Source organism: Lagopus muta, chromosome 2 (assembly GCF_023343835.1).
Source record: "Lagopus muta isolate bLagMut1 chromosome 2, bLagMut1 primary, whole genome shotgun sequence".
NCBI classification, from domain to species: Eukaryota; Metazoa; Chordata; class Aves; order Galliformes; family Phasianidae; genus Lagopus; species Lagopus muta.
In genome coordinates this window covers 47,874,397-47,898,227 of record NC_064434.1, presented here as the reverse complement: position 1 = coordinate 47,898,227, position 23,831 = coordinate 47,874,397, and the positions used below count along the sequence as shown (strand labels likewise).

Genomic DNA, 23,831 nt, shown 5'->3' with positions numbered 1-23,831 from the left:
GATCTGCATAGAGATGAGCAGGCAGCAGCATCTTCCCTGGGACATGGGAAGTGCTGGATGGGGAGATCGTTGGGCAAGCTTTGCTGTAGCGTTTCAGAAGGCTTCAGGCTAGCAGCAGCCTGTCAGCTACCAGGATATTTTGAGCAGAGCACTTTGTAGTGAAAAAGAAGGGCTAAAGATAGAGAAAAGACTGGGAAGTAGGGACTAGGAAAATGGAAAAGAGCTGCATATACTTGATAGTGAGCAGCCGTTATCACAGCTTTGAAATGTTTCTGACCTTCCATGCTCCCAGTGTCACTGTGCACATTCAGATGCCTGCTGGGAACTTATTTTGTTCATTTCATTTAGTTCATTTCATTTTGAATCTATTTATTTTTTCTAAGCTTTATTCTTCAGCTCTGGAATATTTGTCTATTTAAGCAGTTGGTGGGTAAGGAGAGCTGAATGCATCCATTCTGTAAATTTGTGGGCTTTGCAGTCACCCCAGTTTTCAATTTAATCTAGCAGATCTGATTTTTTCACCCTTGTTAATAAGGAATTACTAAGTTTGGAAAGCTTAGCAGAATCTGCTCTACAGATCAGGGCTAACCTGCATAACACTGGTGGGATTTTTTTACCAGCAAGTGTAAATGAAATGCATGGTAGTGATATGTGGTGGAGTTAGCCTGCTGTTTCTCCTTCTGTCTGTGGCACAAGCCAGTGTGCCATGTCCCATTCTTTCACTCTAGTTCGATCCTGAATCTGAGAAAAAGACTGACTGGAATAATTGATTCTTCAGGTTTGACAGTGACTGCTGTGAAGGACTTTGGGGAGTGGAACTTGGAAGCTGGAGCGCTGGTGCTTGCAGATGGAGGCCTTTGTTGTATTGATGAGTTCAATAGCATCAAAGAACATGACAGAACCAGTATCCATGAAGCAATGGAGCAACAAACCATCAGTGTAGCAAAAGCAGGGTAAGTGGCATGTTAACATATGTGACAAAATAATGTTTCTCGTACACTTACAAATTGAAGAGATGCTTTTCATGCTAACAGATTACAGCTGTTTTCTTTATTGTACTACATAGTTTTGTTCTCAGTGATATTGGTCAACAAGGTGAACTGACATTTCATAGACATACCTCGTTCACTTATCATAGAATCATATCATAGAATGGCCTGGGTTGGAAGGGACCTCAGAATCACAGAATCACAGAATCACAGAATCACCCGGGTTGGAAGGGACCCCAAGGATCATGTAGTTCCAACCCCCCTGCCTAGCAGGGCCACCAAACATACATATTCAGATCAGGTTGCCCAGGACCCCGTCCAACCTGGCCTTAAACACGTCCAAGGACGGGGCATCCACAACCTCCCTGGGCAGCCCGTTCCAGGGCCTAACCACTCTCCTAGTAAAGAACTTCCCCCTAACATCTAACCTAAATCTTCCCTCCTTCAACTTAAAACCATTTCCCCTAGTCCTGCTGTTGTCAGCCCTTTTGAAGAGTTTACTCCCCTCCTGGGTGTAGGTTCCCTTCAGGTATTGATAGGCTGCAATGAGGTCACCCCGCAGCCTTCTCTTCTCCAGGCTGAACAAGCCCAACTCCCTCAGCCTGTCCTCATAGTGGAGGTGCTCCAGCCCCCTGATCATCTTAGTCGCCCTCCTCTGGACCCTTTCCAAAATCTCAATGTCTTTCTTGTACTGAGGGCTCCACACCTGGACACAGTACTCCAGATGGGGCCTCACAAGAGCCGAGTAGAGAGGGACAATCACCTCCCTGTCCCTGCTGGCCACCCCTCTCCTGATGGAGCCCAGGATCCCATTTGCCTTTCGAGCTGCCAGAGCGCACTGCTGGCTCATATTCAGTCTCTCGTCCATCAGGACCCCCAGGTCCTTCTCTGCCGAGCTGCTCTCAAGGACCACTCCTCCCAGCCTGTACAGGTGCCTGGGGTTCTTCCGGCCCAAATGCAAAACCTTGCACTTTGCCGTGTTGAACCTCATCAGGTTCACCCGAGCCCAGCCCTCCAGCCTGTCGAGGTCCCTCTGAATGGCATCCCTTCCTTCCACCGTATCAACCGCACCACTCAGCTTGGTGTCGTCAGCAAACTTGCTGAGGGTGCACTCAATTCCCTCATCGATGTCATTAATAAAGATGTTAAAGAGCACCGGTCCCAAGACAGACCCTTGGGGGACACCACTTGTTACCGGCCTCCACCTGGACATAGAGCCATTGACCACCACCCTCTGTCTGCGGCCTTTCAACCAATTGCTTATCCATCGGGTCGTCCACCCATCAAATCCACTTCCCTCCAATTTGGAGATGAGGATGTGGTGGGGGACCATGTCAAAGGCCTTGCTCAGGTCCAGGTAAATGACATCGGTCACCTTCCCTTCGTCCACCAATGCCGTCACTCCATCATAGAAGGCCACAAGATTAGTTAGGCATGACCTTCCTTTGGTGAAGCCGTGCTGGCTGTCTCGGATCACATGCTCATTCTTTATGTGACCGAGCATGTTGTCCAGGAGGATCTGTTCCATGATCTTCCCAGGCACGGAGGTGAGACTCACCGGCCTGTAGTTCCCCGGGTCCTCCCTGCTCCCCTTCTTGTATATGGGAGTGACATGACCCTTCCCCCAGTCGTCCGGGACCTCACCTGACAGCCACGACTTCTCAAATATGATGGAGAGCGGCTCAGCAACCACCTCAGCCAGCTCCTTCAGGACCCTGGGATGCACGCCATCCGGCCCCATAGACTTGTATTCATTCAGTCTAAGGAGGCACTCTCAGACTTGCTCTGCCCTTACAGTGGGGAGGGATTTACCTCCTTGGTCCCCACATAGAGGTTTGGGGATGCAGGGTTCAGGGACGTGAAAAAGACTAGAATCCTGGCCACCAGTGAAGACCGAGGTGAAGAACTCATTCAGCACCTCGGCTTTCTCTTCATCTGTTGAAGCCAGTTCTCCTTTTAAATTTACCAATGTAGGTACGCCCGTTTTGGCCTGTCTCTTCTGGGCAATGTACCTGTAGAAGGACCTCAAGGATCATCAAGCTCCAACCTCCATGCCATAGGCAGGGCCACCAGTCCCCATACCTAATACTAGATCAGGCTGCCCAGGGCCCCAGACTTCCGGATTTTCAGTCTACTGCTGCGCTTAGACAAGGACTCTTTCCTAAAAACTGTGTTCTTGTCATTTTGTGGGAGCTATCATAATAATTGTATGTGAAATGAGGAACCTAGTGAAGTTAGTATCGGAACTCATAAAGCAGGATTTCATTTCTCCAATATCTAATAATACTGGATTTCCAGACTGCTCCAACTTTTATGTTGGGCAAGGCATGAATATAAATTCCTACTTGCGTTCACGTCCACTCTTTTTAAACCAGTATCTATTCAAATCTGCTGCTTCTTACGCTGCCAGTTTGATCTCTGAGTTCAAACCTCTTTCTCTCAGCTATGAGCTGCTCATGTCTGGGCCCAGATCATCCCCTGGCTGATATTAGTGAAGTCTGCTACTCAGAAGGCACCATCCTTTCCACATCCACCCTTGTTCCCATCCACTCTGGTCTTGCTCCCATCACATCTTGTCTCCTCTAGTTGATCATGTCCTTTCTTTTTCCGGGCATCTGCGCTGAATCTTTCTCCAGCCTCTTGTGCTCTTGCCATTTTTTCCACTTTACAACTGACCTTCTCTTCCCTTCCTGTCTGTTGCATTCTCTTTTGGGATTTTGCTCAACATTTCCTGTTGCCTGTATGACATCTAATGCATCACCTTTTCCTTATGTTATATACTGTTATACTGTGCTGTGTATTGAAAGTATGCATGAATTTGCTTGGTTTATGCATTCTTAAAAATGCATTCACTCCTACTTTTTCACCCAAACCAATTTTGATGCAGCCCTTGCAAAAATACTAGGCAGAAAGTGGATAGATCATGTTCTCCTCATGTGGGGAAGTGTCAGCCTTTTTGCCAGAAGTGCAGATGGGGATAAATGGTTGGAAACAATGCAGTATTTCTGCGTGATGAGATAGTGATGTATTTTAGTCGGGTTCCTTGTTGCAGTTGTTTGAGTTTTGAAGACCTCAAACCACAACTTTAGCTTTTACCTTTAAAATTCTAGCTTGGTGTCAGATTAAAGGTAGAATAACTGCTTCCTTAACTGAAACAGTTACATTGCCCCACATTTAATAACACAGACTAGGTGAGTATTGTTAAGAGAGAAAAATCTCAGTTACCCTGGAAATAGAGTTGATACGGCTGCCATCGCTGTTTGACTGGGTTAATATCCAAAATGTGATTACAGACAGGAATAAAACATATGCTTCATTTTATTTTGCTTTCTTAAAATGTGAATTAAGACAAAATTTACCTTTAATCGTGAAAAAAATATACCGTAGGAATGCACAAAGTAACATTTGTTTCTGAAAAGCTATGTTAACTTTAATCAGCTAAGGATCCAGCTGTATAGAAAAATGACTTGTGGGAATATTGCCTAGCTACTTTTGATGTACTGAGTACAGTCTTTAGTTGCTATTCTCTCTGACTGAGAAAAGCTTTGTGTGTAATATTCATTACTACAATAATTATATGTATTGATTAGCTCTTAGCACTCTTTGAAGGTAAGATGTGGTCTTTATAACATAAAAACATGGTATTTGTTCTTAACACTTTGGAATCGTTTACCTTTCCCAGCTTAATTCAGCTGTTCATCTTACTTCTCTCTAGTTTGGTATGTAAGCTTAATACAAGGACAACCATACTGGCAGCAACAAACCCCAAAGGCCATTATGATCCTACTGAGTCTGTCTCTGTCAACATAGCTCTTGGCAGTCCCCTGCTGAGCAGATTTGACCTGGTCTTAGTGTTACTAGATACAAAGAACGAGGAGTGGGACCGCATCATTTCGTCTTTCATCTTGCAAAATAAAGGTAAGAGCAGTCTTTTTAAATTATTCCCCCCCCCCCCCCCACCTTTCATTTTAGTATTTTATTTTTCAATGTTTTGCATGAATCGGTGTTCATGTGTTTGCTGTGGTAGTTGCCTGTGATGGTGGTTGTCTTTCTAGTAGGAATAAGATAGAGATCACTGATTAATTAGTAGAGGTGATCTGTGAACGCCATAGTTACCTTTACTCTGTGATCAGACCATCAGCCCAGCTCAGTAAGTGGGTGGTTTCCATCTTGGCCTTATTACTTGATGTGCAGATCCTACACATGATACTATTTTACATGCTGTGAGTGGGAAACTTAATTCAGACAGAACAAGTCTGAGCTGCGCGTGCTACAGGACTCATGGAGTGCTTAAGCAGTGTGCAAAAGCTGCATGCTGTGAAATTAGGAAGGGCAGTGTGATTTGATTTTAACCAGCCCCTCATCTGCTTTAGGAGCATGACTTTGATCCCTGTTAGAGATCAAGTGATTAGAGAAACTCCTTCAGGTAGCTTATTTCGTTTTCTTCCCTTCCCAAAATGTATCCCTGCAAAAAATGTTCAGAATATGGCAGGTAGTCTTTGGTTTCTTTGGAGCAGGTAAAATAGCCAGGGGAAGTACAGCAGTCATGTGGCACTTTACATTTTACACAGCACTGGAGCGCTTAATAACAACCGTACCATCTGGTGGGCAGTGAGCCTGACAGCACTGCTGTTGAAATTACTGCAGGCTCTGCTGTGGATTGTGTTAGGGGAGGGATTGGGTGGTATGCAGCATTCCACACTGGAATTTAACGAAGTCCTCAAGGACTAATGTGCAGGCACTCCAAAAGGCCCCAGAAATACAGTAAAATGTCCTTTATATTCACCCACCTAATTAACAGTAATCCTTAGGAAAGGGCTTCATATCTGTCGTATGTTCACTGACGAGGCAGTCGTTACGCAGGTTGCCCTAGCAAATCAGAAAGGCTCTGGAGCATGGAGAAGATGAAAACCTACTTCTGCCTTATAAAAAGGATACAGCCAAAGTTGTCTGATGAGAGCAACCTGATCCTTGTACGCTATTATCAAATGCAGCGTCAGAGCGACTGCCGGAATGCTGCCCGAACCACCATTCGCTTGTTGGAGAGTTTGATACGCCTTGCAGAAGGTAAGGCTGGGACAATTTTATTTTTAGGCTGCCAATTAACCTTTATAAAATGAATAGATTGGAACTTTAATTATAGCCAGTGAGTGGAGTAGCAGCTTTTCTATAGAGATACAGGTAGATGAACCTTGTATTACTTTACGATCTAAAGAGATTTGGAGATTTTGAATGTAGGAAAAAGTGTTGTATTTGGATGATCAATATCAGTTTTAATTTCACTGTTCTCACAGACATACTGAAGACTAAAGCCACTGGAAGGAATTATATTAGAGAAAAAAGTCTCCAAAGATATGTGTCGTTATGAAAAGCAAATCTCAGGAATCCTTTTTCTTAGTTTGAGCCCTGGGTTGCCATTCTACTCTGCCTGATGAAAGGTGTCAATTATTGAGAACTGTCCTGAAATGAGTAGAACGTCAGCACGTTTTTGTTTCCTTCAGTATCAGTAATCAAGTCTGTATTTTGCAGTAGGGACTACAACATTTGCAACTGTAAATTCAAGTTATATTTCATGTACAAGAACAAAAACAAAGGAAGCATAGATCTCTATCTTAACATGATTTCATTTTCTAAAATGTCATATTGACTATGTTCAAGGTGAATTTAAAAGAATGTGCTGTATTTTTGTATAAAGAATCGTAAATGGTCTTCATGCTTTTATACACCAGTGAGCTGTGTAGTACTTTCTGCATCAGATGTTTATACTTTGGTCTCAGTTTTCAGGGGATACTATTTAGTTGAAATAAATTCTTAAGATTCTTTAAGTATAAATTCTTTAAGCTCCACATGTTACTTATGTATTTAAGGTTTCTTATATTCTTGTGTGCCTCATATTTAAGACTTCTAATAGGACTTTATTCTTTCAAAGTACTTTATAGATGGTATTAATTAAACTTTCTCACGCTGAATAGGAACCATGTTTCCACAGCCAATTAGGATAGCTTCATGTAGAAAATTGTTTCCATTTGCATTATATCTACTTGCAAAAATCAGTTTTGTTTTGCTGTCTTCTGAAAAGAAAGCAAGAAAAAATATAGCTATGTAGAGAAAAGCATGTTTCAGAGCAGTTAGAAGAAATTACGTCTTTTCTGACATATAATAAATTATATCCCATTCCTTGTTGCCATATCTAGCATTTTATGTCAACTACAGCATTTTGTGTAGTGTTATTCAAACTGTCCTGTTACTGTAATTCAGAAGCACATTACATTCTTTATTTGTAAAACTAAGTCTTCTAATTCCTATTGGAATTAACACCAAAATCAAAAGGACCGTATTGATGTTTAAGTTAGATCCATACACAAGTGTTTGAAGAGCTAAAGAAGTTTGAAGAAATATCATCTCCCTTGTAGTACAAAAATTGCTTTTAACTTCTAATATACTTTCACTCATACTCTCAGTGCCCGTTTGTTTTTGCTAGCTCATGCCCGCTTGATGTTCAGGGATACTGTGACTTTGGAAGATGCTGTAACTGTGGTATCAGTGATGGAGTCTTCTATGCAGGTAAGATTTCTTGCAGACATTGTAATTGCTGTAATGCCACATCAATGGATTTATCATGTAGATATATGCCAACTCCTTTAATCTCTTTCGAGAAGATTTCATGTTATCATTGGAAATAGATCATCAGAGACCTTGACAATTAATTTTTGGTCCATCTTGATGACAGAAATCCTTAAACACAGGTTATAATGGAAACTCTGGATGAAGTGGATTTTGTTATGCTATAATAATTTGCATTTTAAAGACCGTTTGAGGGAAAAATTATTACATCACTGTCTTTAATAGTCTCTGATGAATTTTTCTTGTGTGTCATTACCTTGTTGCTCATGAACGAGGCATGAGAGAACCAATCGTTTTGAGAAAGTTTCTGTTGGTTGCCAAGATCAACACTTTGCATTGCAATTAAAGTATTTTAAAACATGCTGTTGGTGATAGTGAAACTCACAGAACTTTTAGGAAAATAATTTTACTCTGAGAAACCTTAATAGTTCAGTACGTTGGTTGCCATACACTGAAAATTGTGTTTTCTAGTTATCACATGGATTTGTGTAATATTTCTAAGTTAAAAGAAACAAAAAAAGTGAAAACAGGCATTGAAAGAATGTGGAAGGCTACATTATAATTTACTGGAGCATCATTGGGATAATGAATGTAAAGAAAAGAGGCAGATTTGGAGCAGAAAAAAAGGGACATGAATCTGGTAGAGGCTTTTTTAAATGGAAATTTGGAAAATATTTTTACTTCTAAAATATATTTAAAATAGACAGTATTCCTTCAGATAGAAAATTTTAAAGAGAAATAAAAATTAATGCTTTGGAGTAGAAAATAAGTAACCATAAGTAGATTATCCTGTATTTTTCACATGGGGGTGTTTTGCACTTCTGAATTATTTGGTTTGGGTTCTGCCAGAGATACTCTACTGCACAGATCACTGGTCTGGTCCAAACTGGCATCCTCTATTTCTGTATAGATTGATATGAATAGGTCAAAATTAAAGCAATTTTTATAGCATCCATTAGCTCAAATATGTTAGACTTTTGCAGAAGTGGAAATGGACCTTATTTGAAATAAAGTGCATTGAGGTAGATGTACAAAGTCACATGCGAGGGGTGGCCCTTGTGATCCCCCTTTCTCTTTCAATGAAGCTTGAGAGATTAATTGCAGTTTGTGCCACAGATAATCTACTGTGCACTTTTGCACATGGAATTTGTCTTTAAAAAATACTGCAAGGTCTGATCTTAGTAAGCCACAGAAGATTATTCCTCTCTGCTGTTGTTCATCTGGCACTCTGTTGAAGAGCACAGCTTTTCAATGACAGTACTGCATCTGAGTGAAAATAACCTGTAACACTGTATCCAACTGAAAGAGCAGAAGATACCACATAAGCGTTAACTGTAAATAAAACTGCAATTACTTATGTTGGAATTTGCTGGGACACTGATTTCGCACCAGTATGTTGTTGAGATATAAGAAACCTGAAATACTCAGATTTTTTTTTTGTGACAGATCAAAAAGTGGAGACTAATCAATGTATATTGCCATCTGTAAATCTGTATCTAGTCAACACCGATAAATGTAGGAAAAAAAAAGGTACTATTTTAAGGACGGGTCACTTTGTCATGTTTCTTTGGCTCTTGAGGGCTGCGGTTTGCATAACAAGCATATGTCTAATCAGTGCTGGGGAGAAATGTCCCTGAATTGTGACTGTATGAGACTACCTGGGAGCAGTTTGTGTGCTCATCGTATTTGTTCTATTCATTCACTTTTAGGAGGAAGTGTGTTTTTCTAAGAATTGGCAAACTTGAGATCTGCTACTTTAGGCCAAATTTTACTTTCCACTTGAAAATTATAAATAAATCACTGAAATTATTTTTAAAGGAAGTGATTACTTTGATTTCTTAAAATCTAAATAAAAGCAACATGCAGTGGTTTCTTTTCAGAAAGTGGTTCCTTATCACTGAATTAAAAAAAAATTGTTTTTATGTGTAGATACATCCTACATTTCCTGCCTAATTGTAGAATGAGTTTGGAAATGTTACTGGATGTTGTGTTGAGGGACATGGTTTAGTGGGAGCTATTGGGGGTAGGTGGACGGTTGGACTGGGTGATCTTTTAGGTCTTTTCCAACCTTGGTGATTCTATGATTCTATGATTCTATGATAAATGCAGAAGCACCAATGTCATTCTTAAAAGACTGGCTGCCACCTTTCAGTTCAACTTTCAGCTTAGCAAATTTTATCTTATGCGTCATCTTTCCAACTTCTACAAAAAAATATATTCTTACCAGTGTAAAATCAAAGTTCACAGTTCTCAGGGAAGTATTTGGATATTTCATGTGAGCCTACTTGAGAAGGAGTACTATCCTATTTTCATCACTATCCCACTTCATTGAGGCTTTTTGTTTGTCTGTTTGTTTTAGCCTCTGTTCACCTTTGTTTTTCTCAGGGAGAGCAGGAGTAGTGGTACCCATTGGGCATCTGCTTTGAAATATATAATCATGTGTTCCTTTTTTTTTCCCAACTGGATTCTTACATCACAAGTTGACAGTACTCAAGCCAAAAGCAACTACTCCTTGTCAATATTTTGCTCAGTGTTTTATTACTTACTGTTCAAATGCTGTTCTACATATAGAATTCTATTTTTTTCATGTGCTTTTCTGTGGAATTCATTTCCAGTATATTTCAAACATAGTAATTTATATTCATGCAGTCATTGTAAAGTGACAGGATGGTACTACTCCTGTTTTGTAATTTGGAGCTGATGTATGCAAGAAGAAATTATCCACTAAAGCATGTCCCATGAAAAATGGTTTGGGCTTAGTTTCAGAGCAGTAGCACTCTGAGTGTTTGAGCACATTCTCTACTGACAGCAGTTTCCTTCTGTGCACACACCACATCAAGCTCCCAATTAGGAGCTTATTGCCTTTCAAAACCTTTGCTTAGTTTTCTCACTCAGACTCATAAGAACTGGAAATTAGCACAGAGATTGAATCTCATTTTCATCAGTAGCTTTTAGCTGTCCTAACCAACAGACCAAGCTTTCATTTCTACAGCCCCTGCCTCATTGTACAATTTACAATTCCTGAAACAAATAAGGAAAAACTCACAATAAAATAGATTTATGAAACAAATAAGTGTCATACAAAAATCTTTTTCATAACTTCTTTTATATAGAACAAATTCGTTATATACCTAAATGATCTATGAAAAAAACAAACAATAACTTAAGTAGGATGCATTAATGTTTGCACAGCCAACCTTAGTTTTAATATTGCTTAATATTGGTTTTAGGGGGCTTGAATTAGCCATGTGAGTGATGTTGCTTTAGTATGAGGTTTTTTTTAAATGAACTTTTAAAATTACAAAATGGAAAAAAACCTAATTGCCACAAACAGCATCACATGAACCACATATTCAATAGGGGCAGCCTGTCGACTCAGAATCTCTATGTCTGGAGGCTGCCTTTATTGAAAACTTGAGGGCCATGAAATGCTGTATGGCAGTTTCTGCTTGTAGAGACTGTCCTCTTTTGCTGCTGCTTTCCTGGTGCTTGATAAGCATGTTGTTGATGAGTTGGATTGAGCATTATAGATTAGTCAGGAATGGTAAATGCTGGCTAATCTGTGGCAAAACAGGTGTGTGGTTTTTGTGGTTTAGTTTGTTTTGTTTTTCCAGAGAGCTGTAGTAGAACATTTTGTGTGGAACAAATCACTTTGTGCAGATGTTCTGTGCCATATAAAAGCTACTTCATTTCTCACAAGATTAGAAGTGTGGAATTACTCCTAAATAGTTACATCTATTCAAAAATATTTTTGCAGTTTGATTTCTCTCATGTTGACAAGCCTTAATACCCAGGTTTTTCCACTTAAATAAATAGGAAAAAATAGTGAAAAACATTAGCAGTCAGAACATCTTCCATTATGAAAGTTGCTTACATGAACAGAATTTTTACAAGTATTTGGAAGCCTACTTTTAATTACTAATGTCTGTTTTTAATAATGATGTTCTCAAGCCATAGATGGACATTCTGTTTTTCTATAAAGAAATAAAATAGGCACTGAGGAGGAGTAAATGGCAATCTTGAGCATAAAATTATTCCATGTGTATGAGCAACCTTGCCTGTTGGAACAGATCTAAAAGGATTCTTTGTGTCACTAGAGTTCCTCAGTAAACATTTGCCACGTTAAGCTTTAAAATATCTGAGAGAGAATTCTGTATTGAATGGTCTCTGCTGCTTAAATCTGATGCTAAATAATAAAGGGAACTTGTTTTTCAAAATCTCTTCTGGTGCCATAGGGAGGTGCACTTCTTGGAGCCATCAATGCCTTACACACCTCATTCCCAGAAAACCCAATGGCACAGTACCGAATGCAGTGTGAACTCATATTGGAGCGACTGGAGCTGCAACATCTTCTGCACAAGGAGCTACAAAGACTTGACAGGTATTTGCAGTGACAAAATCAACAGAGAAAAAGAATCGTTTGACAATAATTTCTAGGGAGAGTCTAAAAACACAGTCTGACCTTGGGAAAGGGCTTGTTGTTTAGAGGACGTGAATAAGCATTGTATTAAAGTAACACTGAGATCATCACAAGATCATTTCTCTCTCTGGGTTATGGAATGCAACAATAATTTTATTATCTCAACCTATATTGGTTCCCATCATATATCTCAATTCTATACTCAGGTGAATTCCAACTGAATTTACTAGGGTACAAGATTCTATATCTCAGCATGTGGTTGTGTAAAACATTTTGTTATTTGCTTGGTGGAAAACAGAAGATCTGCTTTGTATTTTTTTGCCGCCTTTTGTGTTGAGCTTATGATTCATGCTGTTCTTCTAATGAAAAATAGAATTCTGAATCAAAGTTCTGTTATTTTGTAGAATTTTTCTATTTTTATACACAAATTTTCAGTTTTTACTCTAGTTTTCAATTCACTGCAGTAACCTCTGGAAAGTCTATTTTCTGTTTCTAACAGAGAGCCTTTAACTCACTGGAACTGTGAGAACGCTGTGATTGGTGGGAAATAAATACAAAGTAAATACACAAATATTTGTGTAATGGGATGAGATCAGGCTTTAAAGAAACTTGTAGTTTCTTGCTGTTAAAAGAATACAAATGATTAATATTATTAAAGCTAAGGGAATAAGAACAGGTGGGAAAACACATTTTTTCATTCCGATGTTTTTCAGACTTCATTTTGTAATTTATAGTAAGGACCTTAAGCACAGTGGCAATAAAAGGAGGTAAAAGTGAGGTATCTCCAATAGGCAGAAGAAATCTTGTTTTAAGAAACAAGTGTTCATAAAGGATTATTGAAATACAGTGTGGGATGGAAGATGAGATGCAAAGGTAGGATCAGGTCTGCAGTTGACTTTTCTGGCAGGGCCTTCTGTTGTCTTCTTCTCAGGCTCCCTGATGAAGGGGATTTCCCATTGCTTCTGGGTAGTTTGTTCCATTATTGCTCCATCCTAATACTCGTAAAGGTTTTCTCCATATCTCCCTGAAACCCTTGTACTGCAAATTAAGATGATTTCTTCTTCCACCCTCTTAAGTAACTTAGAGAACACTTAATGAGCATTCTCTAAACCAGTCCATTCTGTATTAGAAGACTTGTCCAGTGTATTTCCCCTAAACCATATTTTGATAAAACAAGTGTCTATCAGCACATCTTGGTGAATCAGGTCATTTCTGTAACTATTCATCAAAATCTTAAGTGTATTCTATCAGAATAGGTCTATTAGTAAATAATTGAAATAATGATTTCTAAAAATATATGTCAATATAGTATTTTCTCTCAAATACAGTGTTTTCTGTCATATAATAGAAGAACTCTAAATTCTGCACCTTAATGCAGAAGGTGCTGAGATATCAAAATGAGCTCAGACTGCAACACCAGCTTCTGGAGAGCTATACATGAAACTGAGTTACTCAGATACTTGAACATTATTTGTAGCTTTTCACCATTCATACATACTAATCATTGTTAGGACAATAAAGGAAGAAAACTGGAAAAATAACTGACTACTGCTTCTTTTCTTTTTTTTTTTTTTCATTCTACAGATTACAAAAAGGAAATTCTTGCCAGTTACAGCCTGAAGAGACAAGCTTCAGTGCTACTACAGGATGCTTGAACAAAAATACATTTGAGTCAAAGCAAAAGTCTCAGTCAGAACCTTCAGATCAACAAAAGATTGACTCCTGTCCACAGCCTTCTTTGCCCAAAAGCAATTTTGAAGGAGATGAACACCCAGAAACCTTATGCAACCCAACACCTGGTAATAACATAGGTACAAAACGCTTGCTTAACCTTAACAAGAGAGGTGATGATGGCAGCCTGGGATGGTTTGACAGCCTGGAGGACAGAAACACTGATGCTGAAGAAACTTTTTGGAAGACATCTCCAGATAATGTGGCTTTAAAATCCACATCTAAGCCCTCCTCTTCAGAGGAAAGAAATTCTTCAATCCCGAGGAGAGAAAATGAAATAAGAGGGTCACTAACAACTGTTACTCTGTGTGCTTCTTTGGAGCAAGACAAAGGTTCTGAGATAAGCAGCAAAAGGACTGAGGAACACAAATGTTTTTCTTCAGAAGCAAACATTCACGACCCAACATCAACAAGTGCCAGTATGCAGGAATCAGTTATTACACACCGGGTTTCTAAAAGCCTGCAGAGGCTGCACGCAGAGAAATCACATGGATTCTTTACTAGCACACAGAACTCTGAAGCAAAGGCCCTTCCCTCAGTATTACCTGTGTCTGGCCTGCTGGATCTTTCAAGTGATACAGACTCAGTAGTAGGAGATGAAAATAATAGTGCATCTGCAGCAGCAAAACATGCAGTAGTTTCCATGAGAAAACGAAGTAAAGGTCAAGCAGGGAAGGAAGCAAAGACAGTACGTTCTCATGAGCCAGAAATTACTGGCAGTGAAAGTCCTCCAGCAGTTAAACTAGCTAAATTTTCTTTCAGACGGAGGACAAATCATGATCATTCTTCTGAGAAGAAAAATGCAGAATTTTCCCTTTTTCCAAGTAAAAATACTGTTAAACCAGGAGAGCAGCTCCAGGGAGAGCAGCTGCAAAAAAATTGCTGCTCACCCGAGAAACACAAGATGACACTGACTCGCTTAGGAAAAAAGAGTTTGGAAAAGCAATCAGCTGGTAATAAAGGGAATGAAGAGCAGCTGAGTCAGGCCTTAGGGAAAGAGATGGGAGGAAATGCACTGCTGCGTTCTGATGTCACACTTGATGTGTCACCTCCACCCACTGAAAAAAGAAGAGATGGAGAGGAGAAGCTTGGTGGTCCAAGCGCAGCGAGAGTGTGCTCCAGCACATTAGAAAACCTCTCTAGGTTCTGCTTTGTGTCACGTCCTGACTCAAAATCAGAAACTCCACCAACTGTCAAGACTGACACTAACAACAAGGAAAGCCACAGCCCATCGCTGAAGGTGCCTGTGAGCAATCCTAATAAAAGGAAGAGTTTTGCATTGGGAAACGCAAGTAAAGACAGTGCGGTCACCCGAAAATCTCTCTTCTCAATAGCAGAGCTGGATGATGCTGCATTAGACTTTGACTGGGATTAAGAGTGCTTTTTATGAATGGGATTAAGAGGTTAGGAAAAACCCAAGTTTGTAACATGTGTATTCTCCAAATTACTTAACACATAGCTTTTCTGAACCTACATCCTTCTGTTAATTGTATCAACAGTATCCATAGGTTACTAAAGCATTTGAAAACAGTCTTGAATGCCTGTTGATACCAATGAACATACTTTAAGGGCTGCATACTTTACATCAGCCGAAGATTGTGTATACTACAGGCCTTACGTGGTTTTTCATTTTCTGAACTCTTCCCGAGAATGCTAATGTGGATTGACTGTTCTGAATGATCTGATTTAACCCAAAGGCTCAAATGTTTCATATATCCAGAGTACAGCAGCATTAGCAGAAAAGCAGGTTTAACTGTCCTTTTTTTCACGTAGCAGTTGGAACTATGTGTGATACAGATCATCCTTTTGAGTGACCGCGCTACTTTGGAAAAATGATGATGCTGAAAGCTATGTCATTATGTTTTGTTTCCCTATATATGTTTGTTTTCAGCATAGCTAGCTATATTGTGATTTATCATCATGCTGTGCTGAATATCCCCATATCATCAATATCATAACAACTTTGCTACATATCTGGCTACTGTGTTCCTTATCACGCTGCTGATGTTGAAGATATGTATCTAGGGCTTTTCATTTCCGATTTTTTAAAAATTATTATTTTATTTCAGTTTTAAATACATTGATTCAGATGTTTGTATCTGTATTCTGGGTCATTTTATCAAAACCCAATTCTGTAATAAACAGGTAGTTCTTCATGGCAGAGAGAACAAATTTCAGGTAACTGGAACTTCTCCGCAATCAGAGCAACTTTAATGCAGGTGTTAAGCCCTGGCATATAAACTGCACTTCAGACCTAGCTTCATGGTGAATAGTTAACCTAGCACAACTTAATTGTGCCTCAGAAAATGGTTAATTGACTATTTAAATTATAATTAGTGTTTCACTACTAGTTTACATCAGTTTACATCTGATACGGTTTATCTTCTGTGGCATGCTGCAGTCCTATGTAATTCATTTGTCTGATTGGAAATTAATCTACTAGTGTATTATGTGTTTACAGAGAGAGGCAAGCCTTGAATTTCCTTCCGTGACTTGTCAGGTATGTTTCTTCTGTGTTTGAATTCTCCACAGAATATTCTTGTTATTACCTACAAGGTAAACAGAGAATGAAATGGTTGCTTATGGCACAGTAAATCCTTTGAGAGTCTTGCTAGTAGCACAAAGAAGGTCTTATTTTTCTTGATTTGTTTAAAATTAGCTCCCTTGAAACTGGGTAAATTAAAATAGTGTAAAATTTCAGGAAATGAGAGGGAGTGGTAAGACCCAAGTATTTCAGTGTGATGCAGTGAAATCATGAAAACAGTAATTGCAGTGGGTGACTTACTGCTAGGAGTTTGAGAAATGACAGAGATATTGTTGTCCATACTGACTGTATAGTAGTACTCTGCTGGAAATGAAAGAAATGGACTTCATCTACCTCTCTCCTAGAGCACAGAGCCACCCAGTGCTGCTCCTTCCCAAAGAGACAGGATGAGGGTGCTCTGTGATTATGGCTGTATTGCCCTTGAAAACAAAATGTTTCCTACAGGATACTATGACTACACTGAAACTTGATCAAGAATCCAGGGTCAGAAATCTTGAATCAGAAATCAGAATTCTAATTCTAATGCTGTTAACAATAATGACGCTTTCCTCATCTAGAATAATTTGATATATAAAATTCTGTTAACTGTTGATCCAAAGAACTGTGGGAGTTCTGTGGGAGGCTGGTTGACTTCCATCTCTCTGTGCTCTGGAAATCAGATCCCTGTTGAAATCAGTAGAATCAGAATGACACAAAATTGCACTTATGGTCAGGGTTGGCGTCTTCTTCATGTTCTCCATGCTCATGTTGTGTTTGGGAAGGTTCTTGTCTTTATATCCTGCTAATATCAAATCTGTTGTGCTGTAAAATCTGCCTGAGGGCCAGGAAAACTACATAGTAAATTAGGGTAACTGTACTTTTGGAAAAAGTGAGATGCTTTGTAATGCAGACAGCTACCTTGCTTACTAATGGAACTTGTATTCTAGAAGTAGGGAAAGCAAGAAGGTAATACTAGTTCACTCCCATACTTGCTGAGGCAATGTGAGAACCTAAGACCATTTTTGCATTTCAGCACCTCTCTTTGGTAGATTAAAAGTCAACACCTTTGAGCATATCAAAACAAATCTGATAATGTCTGAGAGAATCCACTGGAACAGGCTGCCCAGGGAGGTGGTGGAGTCTCCTTCTCTGGAGATGTTCAAGACCTGCCTGGATGCCTACCTGTGTGACCTGCTGTAGGGAACCTGCTTTGGCAGGGGGGTTGGACACGATGATCTCTGTGGATCCCTTCCAACCCCTACAATTCTGTGATTCTGTGAATTCTAGATCACTTAAGACATTTTAATTGTTGACAAAGTTAGGCAGCCCTGAAAAGAGCATGACTGAACCACTGTCTACCGTTTAGGTGTGTTTTAGGTATCTAAATCAAAAAATCCTGGAAAATTTAGGCATACTGAATCCTATCATTCTTTACAGTATTTTAATGGTTAGTCATTTCGGAGGGACAATATTAAATCAGTAAAGAGAGAATTGTCTCTTGAAGTAATTAGTGCATTACTTTATAAAATGGAACTGTTTGTTTATTGAGCCGAGTTTTTGAGATCTGGGAAATATGCTTCTCCATTAGTGTGACGTGAGAAATTGGAAAAGCAAACCAAAATGAATCAAGAACAAGTTGTGCAAACTCCAGTGGCTCTGAGGTCGCTGCTTTTTAATACCACTTTGACACCTGTGCTTTCCAGTTAGAAGCAAAGAGGAGGTGCAGGGGCGTTGCAGTCAGCTTTCAGAAAGGTCCGCCTTGTCTCCCTTAGCAGTTATTTCCAGACCTCTGCTGTGGTCTTTACCTGACTTTTCCGTGCCTTTATTTTTTTTAAATCTTTTTAATGATGCTTTTAAATTCGCCTTCACTCTGTTTTCAAGTATTGATCACTTCACTTGCAGAGGAGTCTCAGCATGCTATACATACAGCATTCTACTGTTTGTCACCCAGCTATTGTAGGCATCACTGAAAAGGTGTTGTCTGAGGCAAACAGTGCAGTCCACAGATGTTTATGTGAAGGCAGAACAAGAGAAAGCATCTGTTTTTCAATCCACTTTTCTTACAATGATTTTGACTTCTCTAACTTAAACTGTTACACTATTAAATTACATTTAGTGATCAATTTAAATCCTTCAGTATTACCTGAAATGCAGGCAGCAGGGTATGTGGTATTTAACATTCAGGATCTTACAGCACTTACAAGTAGAAAGCTGTGGTTCATGACCAGCCTGGCTTTGCTGGAGATGGTTGGTAATTTAATGTTGTACCAAACACAGACTCTGATTGCTGCTGCTGCATTCCCCCTCCCCTGGACACTGGCCACTCGTAGCTTCCTCCTCACCTCACCCCCTTCCTTCCAGGCCCTCACTGCTGCTTTTTTCTGCAGTTCAGGACTGCTGTCACTGCCTGGTCCAGCAACGTCAGTGCAGTCCTTCTTGGTACTCCCATGGGAATTATTACCCTTGTTATTTAAAGCAATTCTGAGGCTGATATTCAGTTCTTAAGCTCACAAAACAACTTGTAATAGGAATCACTTGCCATGTAAACATCTTCAAAAACAGCCTTGAATTCCTTCCCAACATCATGAAAATATTAGATATGACACAAAAAAATGTGGCAGAAGACAAACAAAAAAAGATTGTATGTGCCATGGGTATCAGCTACTCTGCTAACACATTCTTACACTGCCAACTAGTTTTTTTTCCTGTTATGTGGTTTATGTGCTGCTTTTAGTTCTAAATAGCTAGTAAGCAGGAAAAAAAATACCCTACATGGCTGAGTTTGCTCATTGCTCGTGTTAATCTCAGGACAGTTACTTTAGTGTCACGGTTGTTATCAGATGTGCATTACTGTGTTACTTACCATAATGTGATGTGCACCAGAATTATACAGTGAACTAAAACCAAAGGCAAAGCAAAGTCAATCTAAGCAGAACTGAAACTTCTAATTAATGGGTTCAACTTGAACGGATCTCCCAAGTGAAGACATATAACACCACAGAGGGATTGTATTCATTGATGGGAAGATGAGGTAAACAGGGTATTAAGTGTTCGGTATTTCACGTGAATGAGGCAATAGCTTCATTAATAATGAATGCTAATTATGTCATCTCCCTCTGATATCTGATATTCCCTGGCTTATCAATGCTTTCCTTCCTGCTAGGCAGAAGAATGTTACTAGTTCCAAGGACTAACATTGTCCTTTGCCGAGTGAAGAGCATGGCTACTTTAGAAAAGACTGTGCAAATACATCAAGCAGGTTTGATTCTTCTGAAAAAGTGTATATTTACCACTGCAAACAATTATTCACAGAATAAATACAGTAATATGTGCATAACATACATGTATTGTGTAATCACGTAAATATTGTACAAAAAAAATCTATTTCCACAGTGCAGGTCAGGAAAAGATAAATTTTGGGGTAGTCAAATTTCAACCAGCAGCATTTCTTAATTCCAACTCAGTAGTCATGAGAGCTGCAACAGGATTATGTGAAAAGGGAAGCCGTGTTTGAGCAAGTCCCCAACAGGAAAGTTCCTACAGCAAATCTGAGCAACTGTGACTGCACAGAAGGAGTTTGTCACATTCTGCCTATCAGCAACCAGGACCCAGATCAGCCTGCTGCTGTCAGCATAATAACTCCACACTTAACAGCAGTTGAAAGCAGGTTGTCAGGAGTGGTGGAAGCTGCAAATTCCCAGATATGATTGTCTTCCACGTTCAGTGGCATTCATGTGTTGCTCATTTTCACTGCCAGACATCAGGTAAGTGTACCACTAATTTCCAGAAGTGCCATTTGCCTTTTCCTGTCTCCATTCACTATCTTCAGTCTCAAGGCACCAACTTCCACCAACTGTTGCTCATCTGTCAAAACAAAACCATGCAGGATGGAAGCAGCCTCTTCATCGTGAGAGAGATGAGTCAGCTCTCGAAGCAGCTGCACATGTGGTTCTGATTCTAGCCTGGCTCATGCTCTGAAGGTAAGGATCTAGACCAGGGGAGCAAGCAGCTTCGCATCCATTGTATACTAAAAGGATGGCAGCTTTATTCTATTCATCTCTAGTGGAGGTGTAAGAATGCCTGGCTTTGTGTGTGGACATGTGAATGGTGTCCATGTACTGGAGTGATATTTTAAGAGAGACTTTCAGAGTACAAATTGACCTCAGCTGTTAGGACGTTAGGACGCCCCACTAAGAGCTCCCAAATTCAATGGGGAGAGTGTTCAGTGGTGGGAGGAATTAGGGTAGTAGGCATTTACACATTGGTGTAAGAACTGAGTGATGCGCTTCAGCAGAGCTGGTGGATCTGGATCAGCATTGCACTGCTCAAAACGGTTGTGCATGGGTCCTCTGTTGGTCACAGTGGTACAGTGTTATTGCCACTCCTTTATCAAATCCCAAGTGCTGTACTGATGTAAGCAGTCTTTGCTTTCATTCTGAGCAATACCTGCAGATAACGATGCCAACGGAAAAACTCAGAAATGTGAAACAAGAAGGCTAAAAGATGAAGATAAATAAAATGTTTTTTAAAAGCTGCACCAGAGGAAACGCTGAGAGCCATCTACTCTACTATTTTAGCCAGGGGCAGGAGGAACGACATATAAGCTTTGACAAATTAATGTTTATAAGAGAAAAAATAAGTTGTGGTATCTGGTTTACGATTTCTGAATGTTTATAGTTAACTGTTCCATTCTATAGCTAGCCATTAATGTGACTAACAAGTCTTTTCCTTGTTTAAATGAATAGTGAAGACATGACCCCAAATCATTTTAAATAAACTACAAAACATTAGGAAGACTGAAAAGTTTCAAATCACCCCGGGGTCATTGCAGTGTCTGCAAGAATTGATCATTTCCAGTGAATGCAGCATGATGACCTTCACTAGGTTCAGTTTGGCAGTGTGTGGCTCCCAGTCCCTTATCCAGTTTTCAGTACTCTGAACTAAGTACCTTCCGGGCTCCTGCAAGAAACTTTTTATTCCAGCAAACTGGAATGAGAAATGCACCATTCTCTCAGTGAGCACAGAAAATACTAGAGATTTGGGGCTTTTCTGTTGTTTGTTTGTTTGTTTGTTTGCTTGTTTTTGTCTTGTTTTGTTTTACTATTTCAGTGGTTTTAAAAAAGGTGAATTGCATTGTTTGCATCTGAAAAGTTCTCTCTCTAATCACCCCTGAGAGGTGCTATGAGCTTTCATGCTTTTGCTTGCAGTGATATTGTTCTATTAAATGCTAGCTTTATTTAATCAGCCATTCCTGTAATTTCACGGTGGGTCTCCCATCAGCATTTTATTAGCCTCACTGAGGGGTGTACACCACTCAGTTGGAGTTTTTCATGAGCAATTTATCATATCCAGAATTCATGTTGATAGGATTTTTTGTGGCTTAACTTGAAGAAGGTGTGATAGCTACATGGAATGAGGTAGAAAAGTTCCAGCATCTGTTTTCAGAAGCCCCTAATCTATTCAGAAGACATTTGAGCAGTATGAAACTTTACATTTTAAAGCCAAAGCTATTTGTAAATTAATTATAAAACAGTTGGAGTAGAAAACTTTAACTTTTGCAGGGGAGAATGAGCTCTCTTTGACGGTTGGTAGATGAAACTGAACTTGAACAATACCTTGGACATGCAGTTTTCCTGTGCGTGTCTGTATTCTCTCATTTGTTCAGCTGCTTTTTAGCTTTCACACCTGAAATCCCTGTGCCTCCATGGTCTGGTGTGTTGAACCTGCCTGCAGCTTTGGGCAGCAAACTCACTTCCATAATGTAATTTACATACAGGGGAGTAGAAGGAAAATACTTTGAGTAAAAATGAGGGAAGTTCTAGGCCATGTAACATGCAGAATGTATGAAGAGTGAGTATAAAGACCTATTCCTAGTTTCTTAGTGTTATGTGCTTGAGATATTTTGCAGTGTTCTCACAGTGCATACTTCATGTGTGTTTTGTTTATACTGAGTACAGCAGACCAACGCATGTTAGAGTAGTGATATGAGCGGATATCAGTGATCGATGGATGGATGCATGGGGCAATAAGGGGATGTGTTTCTAGTGAACATTCCTCTGCAGACACCATGCAAGCCCAGTAAACTAGACTTAGCAGAAGCCTTTTCTTCCCTGTTAAAGAGAATGTCAGTTTTTTTTCCAGTGTAATATCAATTATCCCAGCTAGATGCCTTTATAAGCAATCATTGGTATTTCTCATTTTTAATACGATACATGAAACAATTGTTTAAGTGATAATCAGCAGGTGGGGAGAAGGGAAACCACTTTGGAGTGAAAGTTGATGCAGAACCAGCAGAGGGAGCTCCAAAGTCTCAGTTCTTTCCCTGCAGAGTGCGATGTGTTTGGGAGGCGGCTATTGCTCGGTACTCGGTAGCTGAACCCCGCGGCTGCCTACACTGCTTCTCCCCTGGCCCCAGGAATCACAACAGAAAAACGATGTCGCATTTCTTTGGGGAGAAGTAGTTTTCTGACATGCTCGTCATATAATTTAAAAGGTCTTTGTAATACTACTGCTTATCGAAGAATTAATCCTGGTATAATAGTAAGATCTTCTACTTAGAATATGCTAAGATTTTCATATTATATTGTACATCTGCACTGTGGCCCTTACTGCCTACATCCATTGCACTTAACAAAGAGAAGACAGTGAAGAACCAAAATGCAACATTAAATAGCCTTTTTCAAACCAAGGCACACGATACCTCAATAAGGTGCCTTGGCTAGTGTCAACATATGCTCTATTAATTTTAGAATTAGTTCTAATATGATTAGGCTGCACCTCAATTACTGTATTCAGCTTTGGGCCCTTCATTACCAGGGAGATGTTGAGTTGCTCAAGCACGTGCAGAGATGAGCAATGCAGCTGGTGAAAGGACTCGAAAATAAGTGTTTTGAGGAGCGACTGAGGCAATGGGAGTCATTTAATCCAGGCAAGAGGCTACTTTATCGTGCTCTAAAACTGCCTGAGAGGTTGCAGCAAGAAGGATGTCAGTCTCTTTTCCCAGGTGACAAATAGTAGGTCACAAGAAACAGCCTCAAGACGTGGACATGGCACTAAGGGACATGGCTTAGTGATTGGATGCTGTAGGACAGGTTGATGGTTGGACTTGGTGATCTGAAAGTTATTTTCTAACCTAGATGATTCTATGAGCCTCTGATTCTATGATGGGTGCTGGATTATGTGAAGGGACACAAAACTTGGAGGCAATAACAGAGTGCTTTCCTCATGAGCAGGTCAGCACTGAAAAAATCTAGTAGGTCTCAGAGTCCTCCCTGGCACAGACTCAGACTCAGACCCTTTTGGCATTGCACTGTCCTCAGCACAGGGGAAGAATTTATCCTAGCAAGCAGAAATGTTCCTGGAAATCAATGTCAAAATCCCAGATTAAAAACCACAACATGGTCATGGAATGAGCCTGTTGGAATGAGCCTGTTGGTGTCCTTCCAGATCACTTCGGTGAAAGTAATCGTAGACTGTTTCTGCCTTTAATTCTTTCCTTTAGCAAAAGGAGCTGCAGGGAAATTAGCACAGTGTATAATAGGGG

The 23,831-nt window shown here is 39.9% G+C and overlaps 1 protein-coding gene across 1 annotated transcript in view; it reads left to right on the top strand.

Moving 5' to 3' along the window:
* MCM9 (minichromosome maintenance 9 homologous recombination repair factor) overlaps positions 1-18,061 on the top strand; it is a 50,389-nt gene extending 32,328 nt beyond the window's left edge. The window contains exons 8-13 of the mRNA XM_048936084.1: positions 779-953; positions 4,705-4,907; positions 5,853-6,056; positions 7,471-7,553; positions 11,849-11,994; positions 13,618-18,061. Of these exons, the coding sequence (XP_048792041.1) occupies positions 779-953; positions 4,705-4,907; positions 5,853-6,056; positions 7,471-7,553; positions 11,849-11,994; positions 13,618-15,139 (2,333 nt within the window). The 3' untranslated portion in view covers positions 15,140-18,061. The remainder of the gene's footprint in view (positions 1-778; positions 954-4,704; positions 4,908-5,852; positions 6,057-7,470; positions 7,554-11,848; positions 11,995-13,617) is intronic.
* Positions 18,062-23,831: the final 5,770 nt, after the last annotated feature.